Source organism: Schistocerca americana, chromosome 3 (assembly GCF_021461395.2).
Source record: "Schistocerca americana isolate TAMUIC-IGC-003095 chromosome 3, iqSchAmer2.1, whole genome shotgun sequence".
In the NCBI taxonomy this organism is placed as follows: domain Eukaryota; kingdom Metazoa; phylum Arthropoda; class Insecta; order Orthoptera; family Acrididae; genus Schistocerca; species Schistocerca americana.
Window position 1 is genome coordinate 758,258,633 of NC_060121.1, and position 19,180 is coordinate 758,277,812.

The 19,180-nt window shown below is 40.9% G+C and overlaps 1 protein-coding gene across 1 annotated transcript in view; it reads right to left on the reverse strand.

Annotated features, from left to right (window-relative positions):
* LOC124606897 (attractin) overlaps window positions 1-19,180 on the reverse strand; it is a 289,667-nt gene that overhangs the window by 106,495 nt on the left and 163,992 nt on the right. The window contains exon 16 of the mRNA XM_047138997.1: window positions 2,902-3,045. Coding sequence (XP_046994953.1) covers window positions 2,902-3,045 — 144 coding nt within the window. The remainder of the gene's footprint in view (window positions 1-2,901; window positions 3,046-19,180) is intronic.

Below are 19,180 nucleotides of genomic sequence, written 5' to 3' on the forward strand. Positions count from 1 at the left end.
AGAGTTCTATGGGTCTTGACATGAACAGGATAGCCGTGGACAAGCAAAGGTGCAAGCACTTGTGTAAATGAGAACAGGATTTCACAGGGCCGGCAATTGCATCAACACCTTTCTGAATAAGAAACAGACTTACCGTTGCATAGGACTGACCATCTTCAGTACGTGATACCACGAGCAACCGTGGTGCAGCTGGGAGGGTCTTTGAATTGGGAGCTTCATTCCATTTGTGTTTGGTAGACATAGACTGCAAAGACTGGCTCATTGCGAGAAAATCCTCCACGATTGCCAGCATCTCTGGTGGCACACTCCCCCCAACTGCTGCTGCTGCTGCTGCCACCCCCCCCCCCCCCCCACCTGCTTTCGGTAATTTTTCACACCTCTGGTCACATTCTCCCGAACACTGACAGAGGGACCAATCTGCAGTCTGGAACAGTAGCAGCTCAGGCAATCACCCATCCCTAGGCCTGTCTTGTACCAGGGGGTACAAGCGAACCCTGCCTGTCGACCTAAGGCTGGTAATTATGTATTACGCAGTCTCCTGTTACACGTCAGGCATATGGGATGGCCTTCAGGAGCACATAGGGAGAAAGAAGAAAAAGTGGAGCCTAAAATGCCGAAGTAGAGGAAGGATAGGAGAAGGTGAATGAAGAAAGGAAAAAAGGAATGAAAAATGGAGGTGAGACTGTTCTTATGTCAGCTACTAAAAACGCTGAACATACTAGCAAAAACACCCCAGACATGTTTCCCAAGGGAGGGAAAGGAATAGCAAGAGGATAGTCATGCAGTAGGGAAGGGAAAAGATGCTACAAAGGCTGGGGGCCTGTGGTAGCCAAGCACGAATCTCCCAAAGAGTGGAGAGCCCCCCCTGGGGAGAGGGAGAGGGAGAGGTGTGTGTGTGTGTGTGTGTGTGTGTGTGTGTGTGTGTGTGTGTGTGTGTGTGGTGGTTGTTGTTGCTGTTACTATGTCTTTTTGGAACTATTTTTTTTCTTTCCTAATGGCCTTCTGGCATCAAAGTTAACTCATCCCTCTCACCCCAGTGTCTAAGTTACCTGCCTTTCCTTTCTAACCACCTCCAAGTGTGAGACCTGTGTTCAAATCTTCCTCATAGCCCATTTCTCGCCCCCTCCCCACACAAAAAACTTTTCATCTGGTTACTGTGTTGTCCTCCCATAGCCTTAGCAATTGTCATACTATACATTGGTTATAGAATATGAGTCATGTGGTAAGAATATATTACCTTAGTGATGACTAGTGAGAGCAGGCGAAATGCCATACACACCTCTCAGAGAAATGAAAACAACAAATAAATGAGTGTGAACTGTGTTACAACAAAGGAATAAATAAAATAAAATAAAAAAAATCAAGAGTCAAAATTTCCAATACAGAACATAAAACTTATAACATGTGGTATTTGTGCAGAACAAATAGCAGGTGCGTATAGTTGGGGATCCCTTCCTTACACCACACTGTTGGAAATGGATGTTAAACCATGACACACAAACACAAATTTGAATACAGCAAACAGAAACATCAATGACCTGATGGACAGTTTATAATTCTGTGGGGAAAAAAAGAAGAAAACTATAATGAGGCACGAGAGAGATCTGAACACTGATCTCCCCCTTTGCAGTCCAACACTATGACCACATAACCACAATGCTGTGGCTATTCATATTCACTTGATGTTGCACATCTTGAGCTTGGACCATTCACTGTTTGAATTTTGCTTCTTTTTTCACAGTTCGTTACAACTTCTTCCCCTTTTCATGCTTCATCTGTGTTCAGTTTTTGACAGGCTATCCACTGAGCCATCTTATCACTAAATCTGAGGGGTGTGTGATGGGCAGTTTCCCCCATCAGTAGCTACGTCACTTCCAAGTGCACCAAGAATTACATTTTCTGCTCACTAACTTGCTATTTATTATCAAAAAATCTGGTGCAGAATGATCACCGACCGCATCAATAGAAAAGAGGACATGACATATTAATAATTCACAGTCCGCAATAAAGCAATTTCAAAGTTTAAAACATAGCAATTATGGAATACTAATGAATTTTATTTGAATCTGACAGAACGATTATAGGGTGTTTCAAGCTACATACTATGTGCTAAACCACAAATGCATCATCGATGTGTTCTCTGACCCCTACAAACAAAAGGAACAAAACCTTTTTAGGTGGAAACTCTACCACTACTTGCCATTTTGCCATGAGACGTTGACTCTTTTTACTGGTGGTACCACAAGTGAAGAAAATTTATACTAATCGGAAGATATTCCTTAGTATGCAAGTGATGTCAATATTTCTTTGTGCATCACCTCTGCTTTTCTAGAAACAAAAAACATGGGAACTAAGAAAGAAGGAAGGAAGGAAGATTTGGTTTACCATCCTGTCCTGATTGTGTCAAGGATGGGCAATGAAATTGGTCATGCCCTTTCAAAGGAATCATACCAGCATTTGCTTGGAGCAATTTAGAGAAATCATGGGAAACCTGAATCTGGATGGTCGGACAAGGGTTTGAATCGTCAGCCTCCCAAATGTGAGTCCAGTATGCTAACCACTGCACTACTTTGTTTGGTAAAACATGGGTACTCATGCCAGCACTGCTAGAAGGAATTGGCATTGCCCTCCTCTCACCACTCCTCTTTGCTTGGCAGTCCTAGTGTAGTGGAGGGGGAGGCCATTTCTGACAGACACTGTATGAAGTGACAACTTACCATGGTCAAACAGTAATTCCTAGCGTGTTTGGTAAGCCACACCCTACTGGATTCAGGGATACAAGACATGTCCTAGAGAATATTTTAACTGCAGATTTACATGTTTTGAATTTTTTACATAATTTATAGTGCTGAAGTAATATGAAGGCTATCACTATACATCATTCTACAAATTGTTACTTACGACTGCATTTTCCTCCATTAACTGGATTTCCATAATAGCCATGCACACATTGCTCACAGTGGGGACCACGTGTAAGGTTGGCACAAGGTTGATTGCAAAGACTTGTTCCATTTGCACAGGTGCTATGGCCATTACACTGACAAGCTATAAACAGGTAAAAATGCAAATATAAATGACAAGTGTAATAATAATAATTAATAATAATAATAAATAATAATAATAATGAACGATAATGTATGCATAACACAGTACTTTCCATTATACAGTTGTAAGGCTTTTCCCCGTTCTATTCACAGATGCAGTGGGGGAAGAATGCACTATAGTATTGTGTGTATCTACTAAGTGTGATATTAACTATCAGTCAACTATATCACACATTTTACATTTCCAATAGCATTCTTTCACTGTTACGTATAAAGCCTGCTGCACACCCGACTTAAATAGTTTTCACTGAGCAGCCAGGCCCATCTCCTTGTCAGTTATCAACACTAATACCTCTGTACATGACTGCCTCATTGCTCACAACTAGAGTCTGAAGTCACTGCCGTCAAGTAAGGACTTGTTTACTACACATAGTTCCTGAGCTACTCCAGCCGACAGCTTGTCTATTCCCAATTTGTATTGTTTTAGGTCTTGTCTTTGGACTCAAGCACTGACCAAAAACGTGTTTAATTTAATGTTCTACTTTCACTCACTGTCGTCATTTAATTCATAACCCTAGGCAATGCACATGTTGACTTTGACTTCATTAAATCTAAACAAAGTACTGCTGTCCTGTGGAAAACTGTGTGTTAGCTATTGAGAGGATACAAAACACACAATAAATATGGAGTACACCACTTAACAACAATTTAATTTAAAATCTCACATTTCCACAAACCCTACTCTTAAGTAATGAGTAGTAGACCTCTCACAAGCTTTATGTAAATGAGTCTGCAACACTTTTTCAGAAACAGAAATACAAATATATTGAAGAATATGTATTTAGCCCACATTAAAAGAATTCTTACACAGTGCTGAAAACTAAGTAGGTAACATGATTTGCTGAAATAATGGTTTTGTTATCATAATATGTGGCCATTCTTTGAATTATTCTTCTTTTTTGTGCACAGTACCACAGCTACAATATAGCATCTCAAAATCTGTTTTATCTAACTGCAAAGTTATGCACAGTTATTAACTGACTACCTTCAACTGATAAATTAGTACTAATATAAAGGGTGTCCTAGAATTATTTTCTCAACTTTAAAGTTTAATAACTATGAAATTATACTAGACAATAACCAAGTACAATATACTATCTAATACACTGCATCACTTCACCCAGTACTGCTGGAAAGATAATTTCGAAAGGTCAGTGCATAATTAAGGTTTTTGTTATCACTGCTGCCGTGCATTTTGGAGAAATATTCAAAAGGCAATAGTGGAGTGAAATTTTTTGGGTCTGCCCATGAAGCTAACTGGAAGAAAATGGGCACTAAAAGGAAGAGACTGGATTCAAGTACAAGACTGATGCACAATTTTGTACTTAAGAAAGGCCTGATACATACTTTTATATCTCTCTGGCCAGGTCTTCATCTTAAAAGCATCTTACTTTAGTCAACTTTGAAAATGGAAACTGTTGCATTTTCTTTATCAAATGGCTTTACTGACTGTGATCCATTCTATTGGATGCCTTGATCAGTCTCAAAATGATTACGTATGTTTTAAAACAGAGAGATGACACGTTGTAAGAAAATGTAACTTTTATAGCGGCACTAGGATTTAGTTATTTGCTGCATATGACTGAATGAATCAAACACCATTTTAAGTGAACTAAAATATCATGGTATCCCTGGAAATTCTGTGAAATGGTTCATGGGACATAGGATGTAGACTAGTATTAAACTGTCAGCATTCAATTGAATTGAACCTAATTAATATGATGTCCCATGAAGATGCATCTTATAAGCCTTGTTTTTCCTTGTGTATATCATGACCTTTCAACAGTAACACTGCCAGCAGCTAATTTTGTTCTGTTGGAAAATAACACAAACACTCCAACAATTATTAACTCAAATTTAGTTTTAGAAAAGACTTTAATCAAATTTCCACAAACATTTATTAATGTCACAATTCACTGTCATTAAATTTTGAAAATGTTCACTATATGCAATCCAGTTCCTCTAAGATATTAACCTTCATTAATAATTTTATCACAAAAAATGAATGATCTGTAATATCTGGCTGTCATGCAGCTTCAGTGCAGTAAGTCAATATTTTTAAGTAAGCCATGCAAACCATTTTAATTTTGATGGTGTTCAGCTACAACAACCTAGGAATTCCTTATGCATTTTAGTAACTACACATTTAAATGAATCAGTTAAGCCTTTCAATTAGAGTAAACAAAAATATCTGCTCTAATACATTGTAAGTATTCTAATAAATATACAAATAGTTATTCTGACACATGGTTGAGTCTGCTTCCATAACTGATGGGTCAGCACGGCTCACTAGGCACTAGGAGCTACTTGATCAAGTAGCAGTGGTTCTAAGGTCAAGAAACCCAACAACGCCTGGGATAGGGGTGCGCTGACCACATGGCCCTCCATACTGCATCCAATGATGCCTTTGGCAGAAGATGACATAGCAATCAGTCAAGCCCGATTGGTCCATTTAGGGCCAGTGTGTGGAACTTTACCTTGCACAGTGTTAAGCCAACATGCAGCTGGCATCTTAAGTACTAGAAAATCCTATGCAATTTAATGTTTAGTATCAATCTTGTAAAACACATGCTTCTGTTGGAATGTTTCAATTGAAGACTGCTGCAGTGTCTATGAGTTAAGGGGAGAAAGGTTCAGTGTTCATGGTGAGGGAAGGTACTGGCTGGCTAGCACCCAGACTGCTGACTAACCAACAGTCCTCTATATGGTCTCCTTTGCAGATGCAATGCACTTGGTTAACGAGCACTTAGGGTGCCAATGGCTCTTACACTGCATGCTGCTGTTGGCAGTTTGTCTCCATTGGTGAAAGACAATTAAAACTGTTAAATCTAATGACTTGTTTCTGCAGAAAATATGAATTGATTACTTTTGTTTTCAACTTGGAGAGCACGAGACTGATGATTATTGATCTGGCTATCATGGATTGTTAGGTTGGTGACTGGTTTTTGTGTTTATTTCTTGTATTGTACCTATCTCGGAATGACAGGATTCCTTGGGAGATTGTTTCATAATCCAATGATACAGCAAGCTTGTTAGTTGGCAAAGCCAATAAATTTGAGTGTAAGAAAACTGGTTGTGGTAATGATCTGATCTGCGGCATAGCCCGATGATCGCTGCAAAAACTTTGTGGGGTATTTTCAGAAGGTCCCCATTTCCATTGTTCATGGTGAGGGAAGATACTGGCTGGCTTTGGTACTGGTTAGGCAGGAACACGAAGACGTATACTGAACAACATTTTCTCACTGATTTCGCTATCGTATTCAACCAACAACTAATGATTTATCATGTTCACCTTCTTTCATTCACCACACAAACAGTTATCAACAGAAGTATATAACACAAAAGCTGCCAACACCATAAGTGCATTTTTGCCAAGTTCTTTCCCAGAATTCTCCTTAAACCTTCCAAGGTCTTTCTTTCACCAATTTTTGATGTGATTCCACTTCATATCACTTCACTTCAAAGTACTATCACTAAGGATCCAATCAACAGCATCAAAGAGGCTCTCCAAAACGGCAAAATATAACAGAAAGATCATCAGTCCTCAGTCACAAATGTGGTTTTATTTAAGCTTCTTAATACCAAAAGGGGGGGTGGGGGGTCATTTACTTTGAGCCTCTGTTTTGAAATTATCATAATCTAGTCTGCTACCTTATATTTTAAAATTTTGAAAAAAAAAAAGTTTTTAATGATTTCTTGTATCATATTCCACAACTGCTTACAATTTTTCAGTCAAATTTAACCAAAAAATTTAAGTCTTAATAGTGAATGTGACTTTCTGCAGCAAATTTCTTATTCATATTTTCAGGTTCAGGGCCAATCTTACACATCTATATAACTTTAAAAGGTTTGCTGTGAATGAAAATCAATGACAATTAACAGAACTTGTATTTATAATTTTCACTGCAATAGGGTCTGCAGCTGTGACAAGCACTGTGATTTTAATGCAGGAGCAAGGCATATCGCTAGATATACTGGGTGCATTATAACTTGATATATGGACATTTTTAGTGGTACAGTATATTGTATCATGTACACTATGTGAACAAAAGTATCCAGACACCTGGCTGAAACTGACTTACGAGTTCGTGGTACCCTCCATTGGTAATGCTGGAATTCAGTATGGTGTTGGTCCACCCTTAGCCTTGATGACAGCTTCCACTCTCACAGGTCCTGGAAGGTTTCTTGGGGAATGTCAGCCCATTTTTCATGGAGTGCTGCAATGAGGAGAGGTATCGATGTCGGTCGGTGAGGCCTGGCATGAAGTCGGCATTCCAGAACATCCCAAAGGTGATCTATAGGATTCAGGTCTGGACTCTGTGCATGCCAGTTACAGGGATGTTATTCTCGTATAACCACTCTGCCACAGGGTGTGCATTTTTAACAGATACTTGATTGTGCTGAAACATGGAATCACCATCCTCTAATTGCTCTTCAGAAGTGGGAAGCAAGAAGGTGCTTAAAACATCAATATAGGCCTGTGCTGCGATAGTGCCACGCAGAACAACACGGGGTGCAAGCCCCCTCCATAAAACATGACAACACCATAACACCACTGCCTCCAAATTTTACTGTTGGCACTACACAGGCTGGCAGATGACGTTCACCGTGCATTTGCCATACCCACACCCTGCCATAAGATTGCCACATTGTGTACCATGATTCGCCACTCCACGCAATGTATTTCCATTGTTCAATCATCCAATGTCTACGCTCCTTACACCACGCGAGACGTCATTTGGCACTTACCAGTGTGATGTGTGGCTTGGAGCTGCCGCTCAGCCATGAAATCCAAGTTTTCTCACCTCCCACCTAACTGTCGTAGTACTTGCAGTGGATCCTGATGTAGTTTGGAATTCCTGTGTGATGGTCTGGATAGATGTCTGCCTGTTACACATTACGACCCACTTCAACTGTCAGCGGTCTCTGTCAGATGAGGTCAGCTTGTACGCTTTTGTGCTGTACGTGTCTCTTCACATTTCCACTTCACTATCACATTGGAAACAGTGGACCTGGGGATGATTAGGAGTGTGGAAATCTCATGTAAAGATGGATGACACAAGTGACACTCTATCACCTAACCACATTCGAAGTCCGTGAGTTCTGTAGAGTGCCCCATTCTGCTCTCTCGTGATGGTTAATGGCTATTGAAGTCGCTGATATGGAGTACCTGGTAGTAGGTGGCAGCACAATGCACCTTATCTGAAAAACTTATGTTTTTAGGAGTGTTTGGATACTTTTGATCACATAGTGTATGTCCTTGCTCCTATGAATGCACGTAATTGTAAGAAAATAATGCATAAAAGGTTTTTCACTATTTTAGGAGCACATTACTTTTCAGCAATTGTTGTAAAGCTTGTATGTATAAAGTCAATGTTTTTAACATGCTTTCACTAGGAAGCTTATAATTATTTTACATAATTATTTTAATATATATATATATATATATATATATATATATATATATATATATATATATATATATATATATATATATATATATATATATATATATATATATATATATATATATATATATATATATATATATATATGCATGCTCTCAATTACATTTAATTATCACTCATAATTGTTGTAAATATGACTTATGTAATTAATTTAAAATAACTTGTAACTATTCATTCTGTTATTGTGGGAACATGTCATTTTTAAGTAGTTGTTACAAAGATCTTACATATAAAATCAATCACAGTACTCTAATGAAACAGTACTGAAAACTATGAGAGTCAAGTAAAAACTGCTTTATGGTTACGCGATTTTTTGCATTACAGTCATATTTAGTAATGAGTGTTGTGACAATTATACATTCTATAGTTCTGTAATGTTTCATGGTAGAACTGGCAAAAAATTGCATAGGAATTTTCCATTTTGCAGGTGTTTTCGCTAATTTAAAATTCTGAATACTGGTTGTTTAGACGAATGCAAATTTCAATTTCTTCAGTTACATCCATGATTTTTGCTTCCTATAACTTATTTAATAATTGAAGTCATTCGCCTATGTTAGGTGTTTTGTGGTTGGTATCTTGTTCTCGCTAAGAATCGTGGTTTCCTTAGGTCATGTGCTAACTTTCCGTCCTGTTTGTCCAATAGAAAATTTTGAGCGTTTTTCACAGTTAAATATGTAGATTCCTGATTCTGAAAATGATTCTGATTTCTGGGGTATGTGCCTCAAAAATCTTAGGTAGATTGTTAGTGCTCCTGTAGCTAGTGGGTAATTTTGTATCCTTAAAACATGATTTTAGAATAACTGTTATTTACAGTCATGTTTCGATATGACATAGGTCTTTCTCAATTTTTTATTTTTCCAGTGTTAAGTTGATCAGTCTGTGTATCATAGAATGAAAACTTGATGCATCTAACATGTATATGAACATTCCAGTAAATGAAATTACTGAAATCGTTAAAAACAACCTTTACAAATTTAAGAAAATCACTCAAGCAGAAGCTTGTGAAACAGTAGAGCTTCTAAAATACTTCTCATTGCAGAAAAAAATTTATCTCCAAGAAGATGGGGTAACAATTGGTTCATGCCTAGTGGGTACATTGGCTGACATTTTCATTAACAATACTGACGAAAATTATTAGTAAGTTCACGTAAACAGTAAAAAATAAATAAATAAATAAATAAAAAAAAAAAAACTTTATTACTATAGATGTGTCAAAGACATTTTAATCCTATCTGATGGCACAACAGAAATGAGTAATGTCCTGTATTCACATTTCAACAGTTCACATCAAAAAATTAATTTCAGTACGGAAACATAGAAAATAAGAGCATTAACTTTTCGGATTTAAAAATTTCAAACGAGAAATCTGAACACACATTCGATATTTTTCCTAAACCAGTGTCAACAGACATAATTATCCACAGCCAATCATGCCATCCAAGAGCACACAAGCTCGTATATTTTCGCTCTATGATACACAGACTGATCAATTTACCTTGGAAAAAGAAAAATTGAGAAAGACTCGGAGCTTCTCCAAATACAACTATAAATAACAGTTATCCTAAAAACTTAGTGGACACATTATTCTAAAGAAAACCATCAAACATTCGATAATCCCATAGATGAAATAAATTTAATTAGAGACACGAACAAACAACAGAAAAATGAAGTTCTTGTATGGGCATATCGAGGTATTGTTTCCAACACAATTATTTGGTGTTTCAAGAGTACAAAATTACACACTAGCTACAAGAGCACTAATAATCTACAAAGACTACTGAGGCACATACCACAGAAATCAGAGCCATTTTCACAATCAGGGCCATTTTTCACAATTAGGAATCTACAAAATTAACTGTGAAGTGTGTGTGTGTGTGTGTGTGTGTGTGTGTGTGTGTGTGTGTGTGTGTGTATGTATGTGTGTGTTTTTGGAATTTATAGGAACTCAACTTTGAGGTCATAAGCGCCTTTACAGTTATCAAAACAAACTAATGAGGAGATAAACTCAAAAACTTTTGCACACTGATCGAGTGACTGTGTGGTTGCTTTGAGTGCACCTCATATCCACTAAAAGAAATTAGAAAGAAGGAAGGTAGCTATACATCAAATTAAGACACAGAAAAAACAAAACACAGAAGAGCTAAAATAAAGGCACAGGAAAATATGACTGTCTGACCACTTACAAAATACTTGGGCGAGTCAATCACCCTGTTAACAAATTAAAACATCTCCCTAAAATCTTGTTAAAAATTTTGGACAATTCACAAAACTTTAAAACTTGAACCACATTCATTTGAATGTTAACTAAAATGGAGTGCAGATCCATTGGCAAATCTGCCGCATCCTGCTGGTCATAAAATAAAACGCAGTCCAATAACATGTGGCGCACAGTGATCTGCACGCGACAAGCACCACACACCAGGACACTCTTGCTGGAGTAAGAATCCATGCATCGTAGGGCTATGACCCATGCAAAACTAAGTAAGGAGAACCTCGTCCTGTCGATGTGGCTGGAAGGAAGTACGGCCTTGTAGTGGGCATTATGACACGGAGCTTGTTGTCAGCCACTTCCAGCTACTTGTTTTCCCTGCAACACATGACTTTGCACCCCAACAACAAGGTGACAGCATGCATGGCGATGGCACACTGAAATACCTGAGGATCACAACACGCCTCCTCGGCTGCTGCATCTGCGCTTTCATTCCCTGCAACACCAAGTGCCCTGGTACACAGCAGAAAGCTGTCTCTTTCCCCAGTCGTTGTAATGGGAGGCAGACACCCTGGATTTTCTGGGTTAATTTATCTGCTGGGTATAAACATTGGAGAGAGTGAAGGGCATTCAGGGAATCGAAGCAGATAAAATATTTGGCATTGGAAGAATGTCGCATCTGTTCTGGTGCCTGCAAGACTACATATAATTCTGCATCAGAAACCGTAAATTCTTGAGGCATTCAGATCATGAGGACACAATCCGGGCAAACAACAGAACAACCAATGGAGTCCCTCTTCTTAGTCCCATCCGTAAAGACACTGATATAGTTGTGGTACTCATATAAATGTTACATAATAGGAAATTAAAAACAGAAGTAGAAGTGTGATCTCTCCTGCACTGCACTAAATCTGAAATGATGCTGGGCCTCTGCTGCAGCCACAGCAACACAGTTAAAAACTGTATTTGGGGTTGTATTTGCTCCACATCGAGGGACTCCAACACACGCTGCGCGCAGATCCTGAATGGCATTGTGGCTCGTGGATGGTTGGAGAAAAGGCGTTCCAGAGTCGGGTGAGCAACAATATGATATGCAGGTGAAGTCGGAGCTGCAAGGAACTTACGTGCCTGCTGCACCATGAGGAGCTGCTGCTGGATGGTGAGTGGTAGTTCCCCAGCCTCAGCACACAGATTGGATATGGGACTGGTCCTATAAGTACCCGTGAGCCGAATCCCTTCATGGTGGACAGTGAGAATGATCCTCAAATAAGAATGTCTTGCTGATCCATACACTGTCCACTCATAGTCCAGCTGTGAATGCACGAAAGTCCTATAAAAGTGGAGCAGACATGCTCTGTCCACTCCCCAAGATCTGTGGCTAAGGCACTTGGTGATTTTCAGTGCCTTGAGGATTCTGGTTTTTAGGTCTCTCACGTGTGGCAACCCGACAATGTTGAGTCAAAAATGAGGCCCAGGAACCCTACTAAGTCTCTAAAATGTAGGATGGTGTTCCTCATATGCAAGTCAGGCAAATTAAAAAATGATGAGAATGATTAAAGTGAACACACACACACACACACACACACACACACACACACACACAGAGACAGACACACACTTATCTGCAGAAAATGGAAAACCTGTTTTGCCACCCACTCCTCTAACCTGCTCAAAGTAAGTTGCAACTGATGGCTCACTGTTGCAGCACTGGAGGAGGAACAGAAAACAGCAAAATTGTCCACAAATAAGGAGTACTGTACAGGACTCCTTACCGTAGACATGATACTGTTTATGGCTGTGGCAAAGATAGTATCACTTAAACCACTGCCCTGAGGGACAGGGTTCTCCGGCTAAAACCGATCTGACAGTGTGTCACCAACTTGGGTCCTAAAAAACCACTGAGACAAGAGAGACCATATAAAGCTGAGGAGGTTGGCACGAAAGCCCCATTGACGCAGTTGTGTGGGAATACAGAATCTCCAAGTAGTATCGTATGCCTTACTGAGATCGAAGAATATGGCAATACAGTGATGATTACATAGAAAAGCCTGCTGAATAGCTGCCTCTTGCAGTGTCAAGTTGTTGACAGTGGACCAAAATGACCAGAATCCACACAGAGAGCAGCTACGGAGTTGCCTGGTCTCTAACAACCAGACCAGATGATGGTTAACCATTCGCTCCTAGATCTTTCCTACTCAAAGGGTCCAACAGTTATTGCAGTATTGCCTCATTAAGGCGATACTCTGATAACTACTGGGATATGTTCAGTCCTTTCCCGGTTTGAGGAGAGGTATCAGAATTGCCTCTCTCCATGAGATGGGAAAGTCACTTGTCTGCCACATGAGATTAAAGCAGTTGATGGGGATTATCTTTGATACAGTTGGCAAATCCTGGTCGTGATCAGGTCAGTTTTACAAGTCTCAGACAGAACAGACTCCAGCTCCCACATGGAGAAAAAGTAATTGTACGTCTCAGAATTGGTGGATCTGAAATCCAATTTTCCCCTCTCTACAGTCACATGGTAGTGACAAACTGCCCGATCCTGGCTGGCATTGGCAATAGTTTTAGAAAATATTCAGGCAGTGGCTAAGCCGTGTCTCTGGTTGTTGTTTGTAGATGCCTCTGTTTCAGTACTGTGGGAGTACCAGTGTTTAGGATGCACAACTCTTGGGATATGATGAGGCCTACCAAGACCTGACCCCAAGAGCAAGTGTAGGTCAAGCCTGATGAGACATGGTGAGCATTGAAGTCTCCCAAGAGGAGAAATGGGTGAGGTAGTTGTTCCAGAAGATCTGTGAGGGCCTCAGAGTCTACTGCATCAGAAGGAGGTAAACATAGTGAGCAATATGTGATCCTCTGACACGTGTGAATTTCAAGTTCAGCTGTAACTGCTTGCAGATCAGTATCAGGGGGAGAGCAGAGGAGTGGTGTGCACAATTCAAACACAGGAACACCTCCCTTGGCCCTTTCCCCAGTCGGATCATCTTTGCAATAGATGGTATAACTCTGTACGATAGGGGTATCAAACGCTTAAAAATACATTTGCTGCAAACGGATACACACTGGGCATTCCTGTGCTAGGAGCTTCTGTTCCTCCACATGAATCCTGAACCCAGTAACGTTCCACTGAAGGATGGGAACCATTTATCACAGAGGGGTTGTACTTTCACCCTGTCTTTCCACTTGGGAGGGGAGCCTACGATATGAGGTGGCTGAGCTTTGCGGCAAGATGATTGCCCCAGTCCGACATCAAGTTCCATTTACTCTGATGAGAAATGAAGAGATATATCAGAAAGGACAAGTTCAACATCATCAGACAGTGGTTTCCTTTCTCTGTTATAGGCTAATGCTTTGACTTGGATTTTCTGCCCTGCGTGGACTTTGGGGCCACAACCGTGGTTGCAGTAACAGCAGCAGCACTGGATGGCGGACCAGGCTGAACCTTCAGATGGGCGGGGAGCTCCACAACAGCAGCAACACAGTCTTGTCTGCAGTCTTGGGTGGAGGTATGGGCTTTGAAATAACTGAGGCAGAACAAGTGCACTGGCAGGCACAGGTACTAATGCTGATACTGGCAACCTCAGTTTGCATAGAAACTTCATGATTGGCAGGCTAGTAAGGAAGAACTGAAAAAAAAAAAAAAAAAGAGGAAGACTAAATGTGTAAATACAAGACTGAATGCAAAATGGCCAAAACTAGACGATGACGTACTGAAATAGATTCAAGGGCACTGTCACAATGGCATTGGAATGAATACAAAAATGATTCAAATACATGCTCATAGCCTAGAGCTACAGTGGAGCTTAACAAACTTTAACAGCAGATTTGAATGGTGGTACAGGTTTATGAAGCATCGTGGACTCCAGCATGCGAATCATTCCATCGCTTTAGTATTCAACATTGAAAGGAAACCAGTATGGAGCTAAGCCAAATAGCAAATATGGGCAAAACTCCTCCGACATTTGATGTGCTGAATAACAGAACTGTTTCCATGGAAGGTGCGAAAACTGTAACATCAAAAGCAATTGGACATGAAAAAATGCACTACACTGTTGACGTTTCATGTTCTGCTTGACAGGACTATACTTAGTCCAATAGTCATTTTCAAGTACAAAACAATGCCAAAACCTTCTGAAATATGGCCAGATGGTGTTGATCATGCACATGACAAGAGTTGGATGGCTGAGGCTGGTACAAAATTATGAATTAACAGGGTGCAGGAGAGAAGGAAAAGAGTTCTCTTCTTGTGCAAGATCAGTTGAGCAGTCATTTGCAAAATTCTGTGAAAGAAAAACTGAGACAGGGAAATACAGAGCTTGCTGTTATTCTGGGAGGACTCACTTCACATTTGTAATCTCCTGATATCTTGATACATAAACCATTTAAAGCATATATGAGAGAGGAATGAAACAAATGGATGAAACCCGACATGAATTCACACTGAAGGGAGCTTCAAACACAACTTACAATCAAACAAATGTGTCAGTGAATAAAACAGTCACGGTACAGAGGGAGAGAAGTCATTATTGTTAAATCTTTCAAGAGGTGCGACATTAAGTAACGCTTTTGATGGCAGTGAAGACCATCTTATATAATGAAGAGGGCAACAATGACGAAGAAGAAGAAGAAGAAGAAGAAAGTTCAGATGATGATTTTCAGGGATTTCAAAAGTCAGTTTGGTTTTATAAACTACGAATTTTTTTAAAGTATGGCTTTGCAATCTAATGATAAAAATGTTATTTAAAAAAAATTGTTTAAAAATTAAGGTGTGTCTTAAAAGTCCATAGCATCTTGTAGTCTGTAAAACATGGAATAAATTTTTAGGTGTTTATATTGATAAGAACTTTAACTGGAAGTCCCATGCAACTGATCTTAAACATCTATGTTCTATGACTTTGGCATAATTAACAATATTGGTTTTTTAAATGAAAATGTCACAAAGTTAACTCACTTGCCCTATTTTCATTCACTACCATTTTATGGCCTAACATTTCATTCACTTCTACATATTTCCAGAATGTTTTAGATACATATATTTGATCAGACTTTTACAGAAATGTCATGAAGCATATTATCAAAAGGAAAGGATAGATTGCCACTCACTGTAAACATGACACACTTAGTTACAGACAGGCACAATGAAAAGAATGTTATGTATTAAGCTTTTGGCAAAAAGACTTAAAAAGAAACACCATCACCACACTTACATCGACACAAGCAAGCATACCTCACACACATGACCACTATCTCTGCCTGCTCAGGACAGACAAACTGAAATGCGTCAGAGGGGAACAGCAAACTATAGTGGAGTAGGGAAGGAGGAAGGATAGTATGGTACAGCTGGTGGAAGAGGGGAGAGTGCTATGTGATGGAATGTGCAAGGACTAGAGGTGGCAGACACATCTACCTTGTGTAGTGTGTCACGAGGCTAAGGGATAGAGAGGGAGGGGAAAAAAAGGGAGTAGAAAGAAGAGGAGCACAGAAGGGGAAAAGACTGGTGGGTACTCTAGCAGAGAGCAGTGCACAATGAGGGTGAGAAGACGTGCGTTGGAGGCTCACAGGATAGAGGCAGTAGAAACTGTAGGTCGAGGCCAGGATGATTTCGAAAGTGGAGAATGTTTTGTAAGGATAACTCTCATCAGCAGAGTTTAGAAAAGCTGAGTGGGGGGAGGGGGGAATAAAGATGGCCCATATTGTAAAGCAGCCATTAAAATAATGTACAACTGCATGTTGTGCAACAGGATGGTCCACTTTGATCTTGGCAATAGTTTAAGGGTGGCCATTCATCCTGTGAATAGCTGGTTGCTATTCACAGCAATACAAATTGCTGAGCAATGATTGCAGCCGAGCTGGTACAGGATAGGAAGTGCCGTGTGGTTGGATGGGGGAAGGGCTTGCACATTGGTCTTCCGCAGGGATATGATCCCTGTGGCAAGCAGTGGAGATCAGGCGTTGTATAGGGATGGACTAGGATTGTGTGGGGCGGGGGAGGGGGGGGGGGGAGGCACCAGATTAGGAGGGATGGGAAGCATCTTTGGTAGGATATCCCTCCTACCAGAACACGATGACCGATTATCAAAGTCCTGACGATGACGTGGTTCAGTGGTTCCAGTCCATTGTAATATTGGGTGGTCCTTTGCAGGTGGTCCTTGGGGGTGGTGGGAGGATTTGGGGTATGTGGAGATATGGCACGGAAAACCAATTTGCGGACTTGTCCACTCACAGACAGGCAGACCAATTCCACTCACAGACAGGCACTAATCCCCAAACCTCGTCCACAGAGAAATTTTCCGTGCCATCCCCACACACCCCAAATTCTCCCACCACCTCCAAAGGAGCACCCCTCCCATCAACCACTACCACCCCGGACTGGAACAACTTATCCACATCCTTCTTCAGGGCTTTGATTATCTGTCATCATGCTCTAATATGGTCCCTATGCCACTCCCAAACCCAACCCGTTGTCACAGGGATCAAATCCCTCTGGATGACCCAGGTGCAAGACCAGCCCAATCCACCCACACAGTACTTTCTATTCCAGTCCTGTCACAGGTTTATCCTATCCCATCAGAAGCCAGGGCACCTATGAAAGCGGCCAATTCAGCAGCAATAATTGCTCAGCATTATATTGGTGTGACTGTCAATCAGGTACCCACAGGATGAATGTGCCTGTCTGCAACACAGTGTCATCTTTACACAAAGTGGACCATCCTATTGCACAACACGTAACTGAACATAACATGCCTGATTTCAATGGTTCTGGATCCTCCCCTTAATATCACGCTGACCTCAACCTATGGTAACCAACTGTCCCAACATCCTCCTCCCAAAAGTTTCCACCCCATCTGTCCTATCACCTCCTTCTAACTCATGCTTCCTCACCCTCATTATGCACTGTTCTGTGCCAATGCTCCCACTGATCTTCTCCCCTTCTATCCTCCTCTCCTTTCCCTCCCCCCCCCCCCCCCCCCCCGACCCCCACCTACCTCCATCTTCCCACTGCTGCACCAGGTAGCCTTGTGTGCCACATCTAGTCCCTGCACACTCCGTCAGGCAGCAGTTTCCCCTTCCCCCACTCACACCCTGCTATCCTTCCCCCTTTCCTGCTCCGATGCGAATTGTTGCTCCCATTTGACATGTACCAGTTTCAGTCTGGCCTGAACAGCCAGAGACAGCTTGGTTGGCTGATATGGGAGAAGGGACCAAATAACAAGGGGAAGGAAATTGAGCAGCCCTTTCAAAGGAATCAAGGAAGATCCAAAGAAGAGCGGCGCGTTTCATCACAGGGTTATTTGGTAACCGTGATAGCGTTACAGAGATGTTTAGCAAACTCAAGTGGCAGACTCTGCAAGAGAGGCGCTCTGCATCGCGGTTTAGCTTGCTCGCCAGGTTTCGAAAGGCAGCGTTTCTGGATGAGGTATCGAATATATTGCTTCCCCCTACTTGTACCTCCCGAGGAGATCACAAATGTAAAATTAGAGAGATTTGAGTGTGCACGGAGGCTTTCAGACAGTCGTTCTTCCCGCGAACCATACGCGACTGGGACAGAAAAGGGAGGTAATGACAGTGGCACGTAAAGTGCCCTCCGCCACACACCGTTGGGTGGCTTGCGGAGTATAAATGTAGATGTGGATGTAGATGTAGAATCATCCTGGTATATGCAAGAAGGGACCTGTAAAGTCTACATGAATGCATTGCCAAGGTTGGTGTGGAGCGGGCCAGGGGGAACGGAGATGCCCTGGGAGCTGGCTGTTGTCGGGCGCAACACTCACAAGCTGTGACAAAATGGACAATTTCACCATCAATCCCTGACCAAAATACATGTCTCCTAGCTAATAGTTTAGTAAACAAAGTTCCCTAATGGCGCTGATGAAGAGGGCATAGAACCTTGTGCTGTAAAGTGGTGGGAATGACTACTCTGGGTGAGAGGTCTTCTGTGGACAACAGCAAAACACCGTCAAAAACAGAGATCCCCAAAAAGTGCTTCAGCAGTTATAATCATATAGGATGAAGTTTACAGCCAGGCAATTGAAGTCAGTGGGTTATCCAAATATTAATTGAGAGGGTTATACAGGGTGTCCCATTTATCTCGACCACCCTAAATAACTGTTTGTCCAGATGCAAATTACAAAATGTTTCAAGCAAATGTTCTTTAGCCATCAGAGGGACATCAATCAGCACAATTCCCTTCATTGTAGCTTTGTTTTTTACAAAGATTTGAACAGCCGAATGACTTTTTTTTAAATAGCACCCTGTATCTTTTATTTGGTAATTCATTTCTTCTCACAAAGATCTATTCAAAAATGTATCACAGTGTACCATTCACTGAAGCACAACATTATTAATTACATAACACAACATTGACTTTGAGCCCGGGATCACAAACTCATCCACTTGCT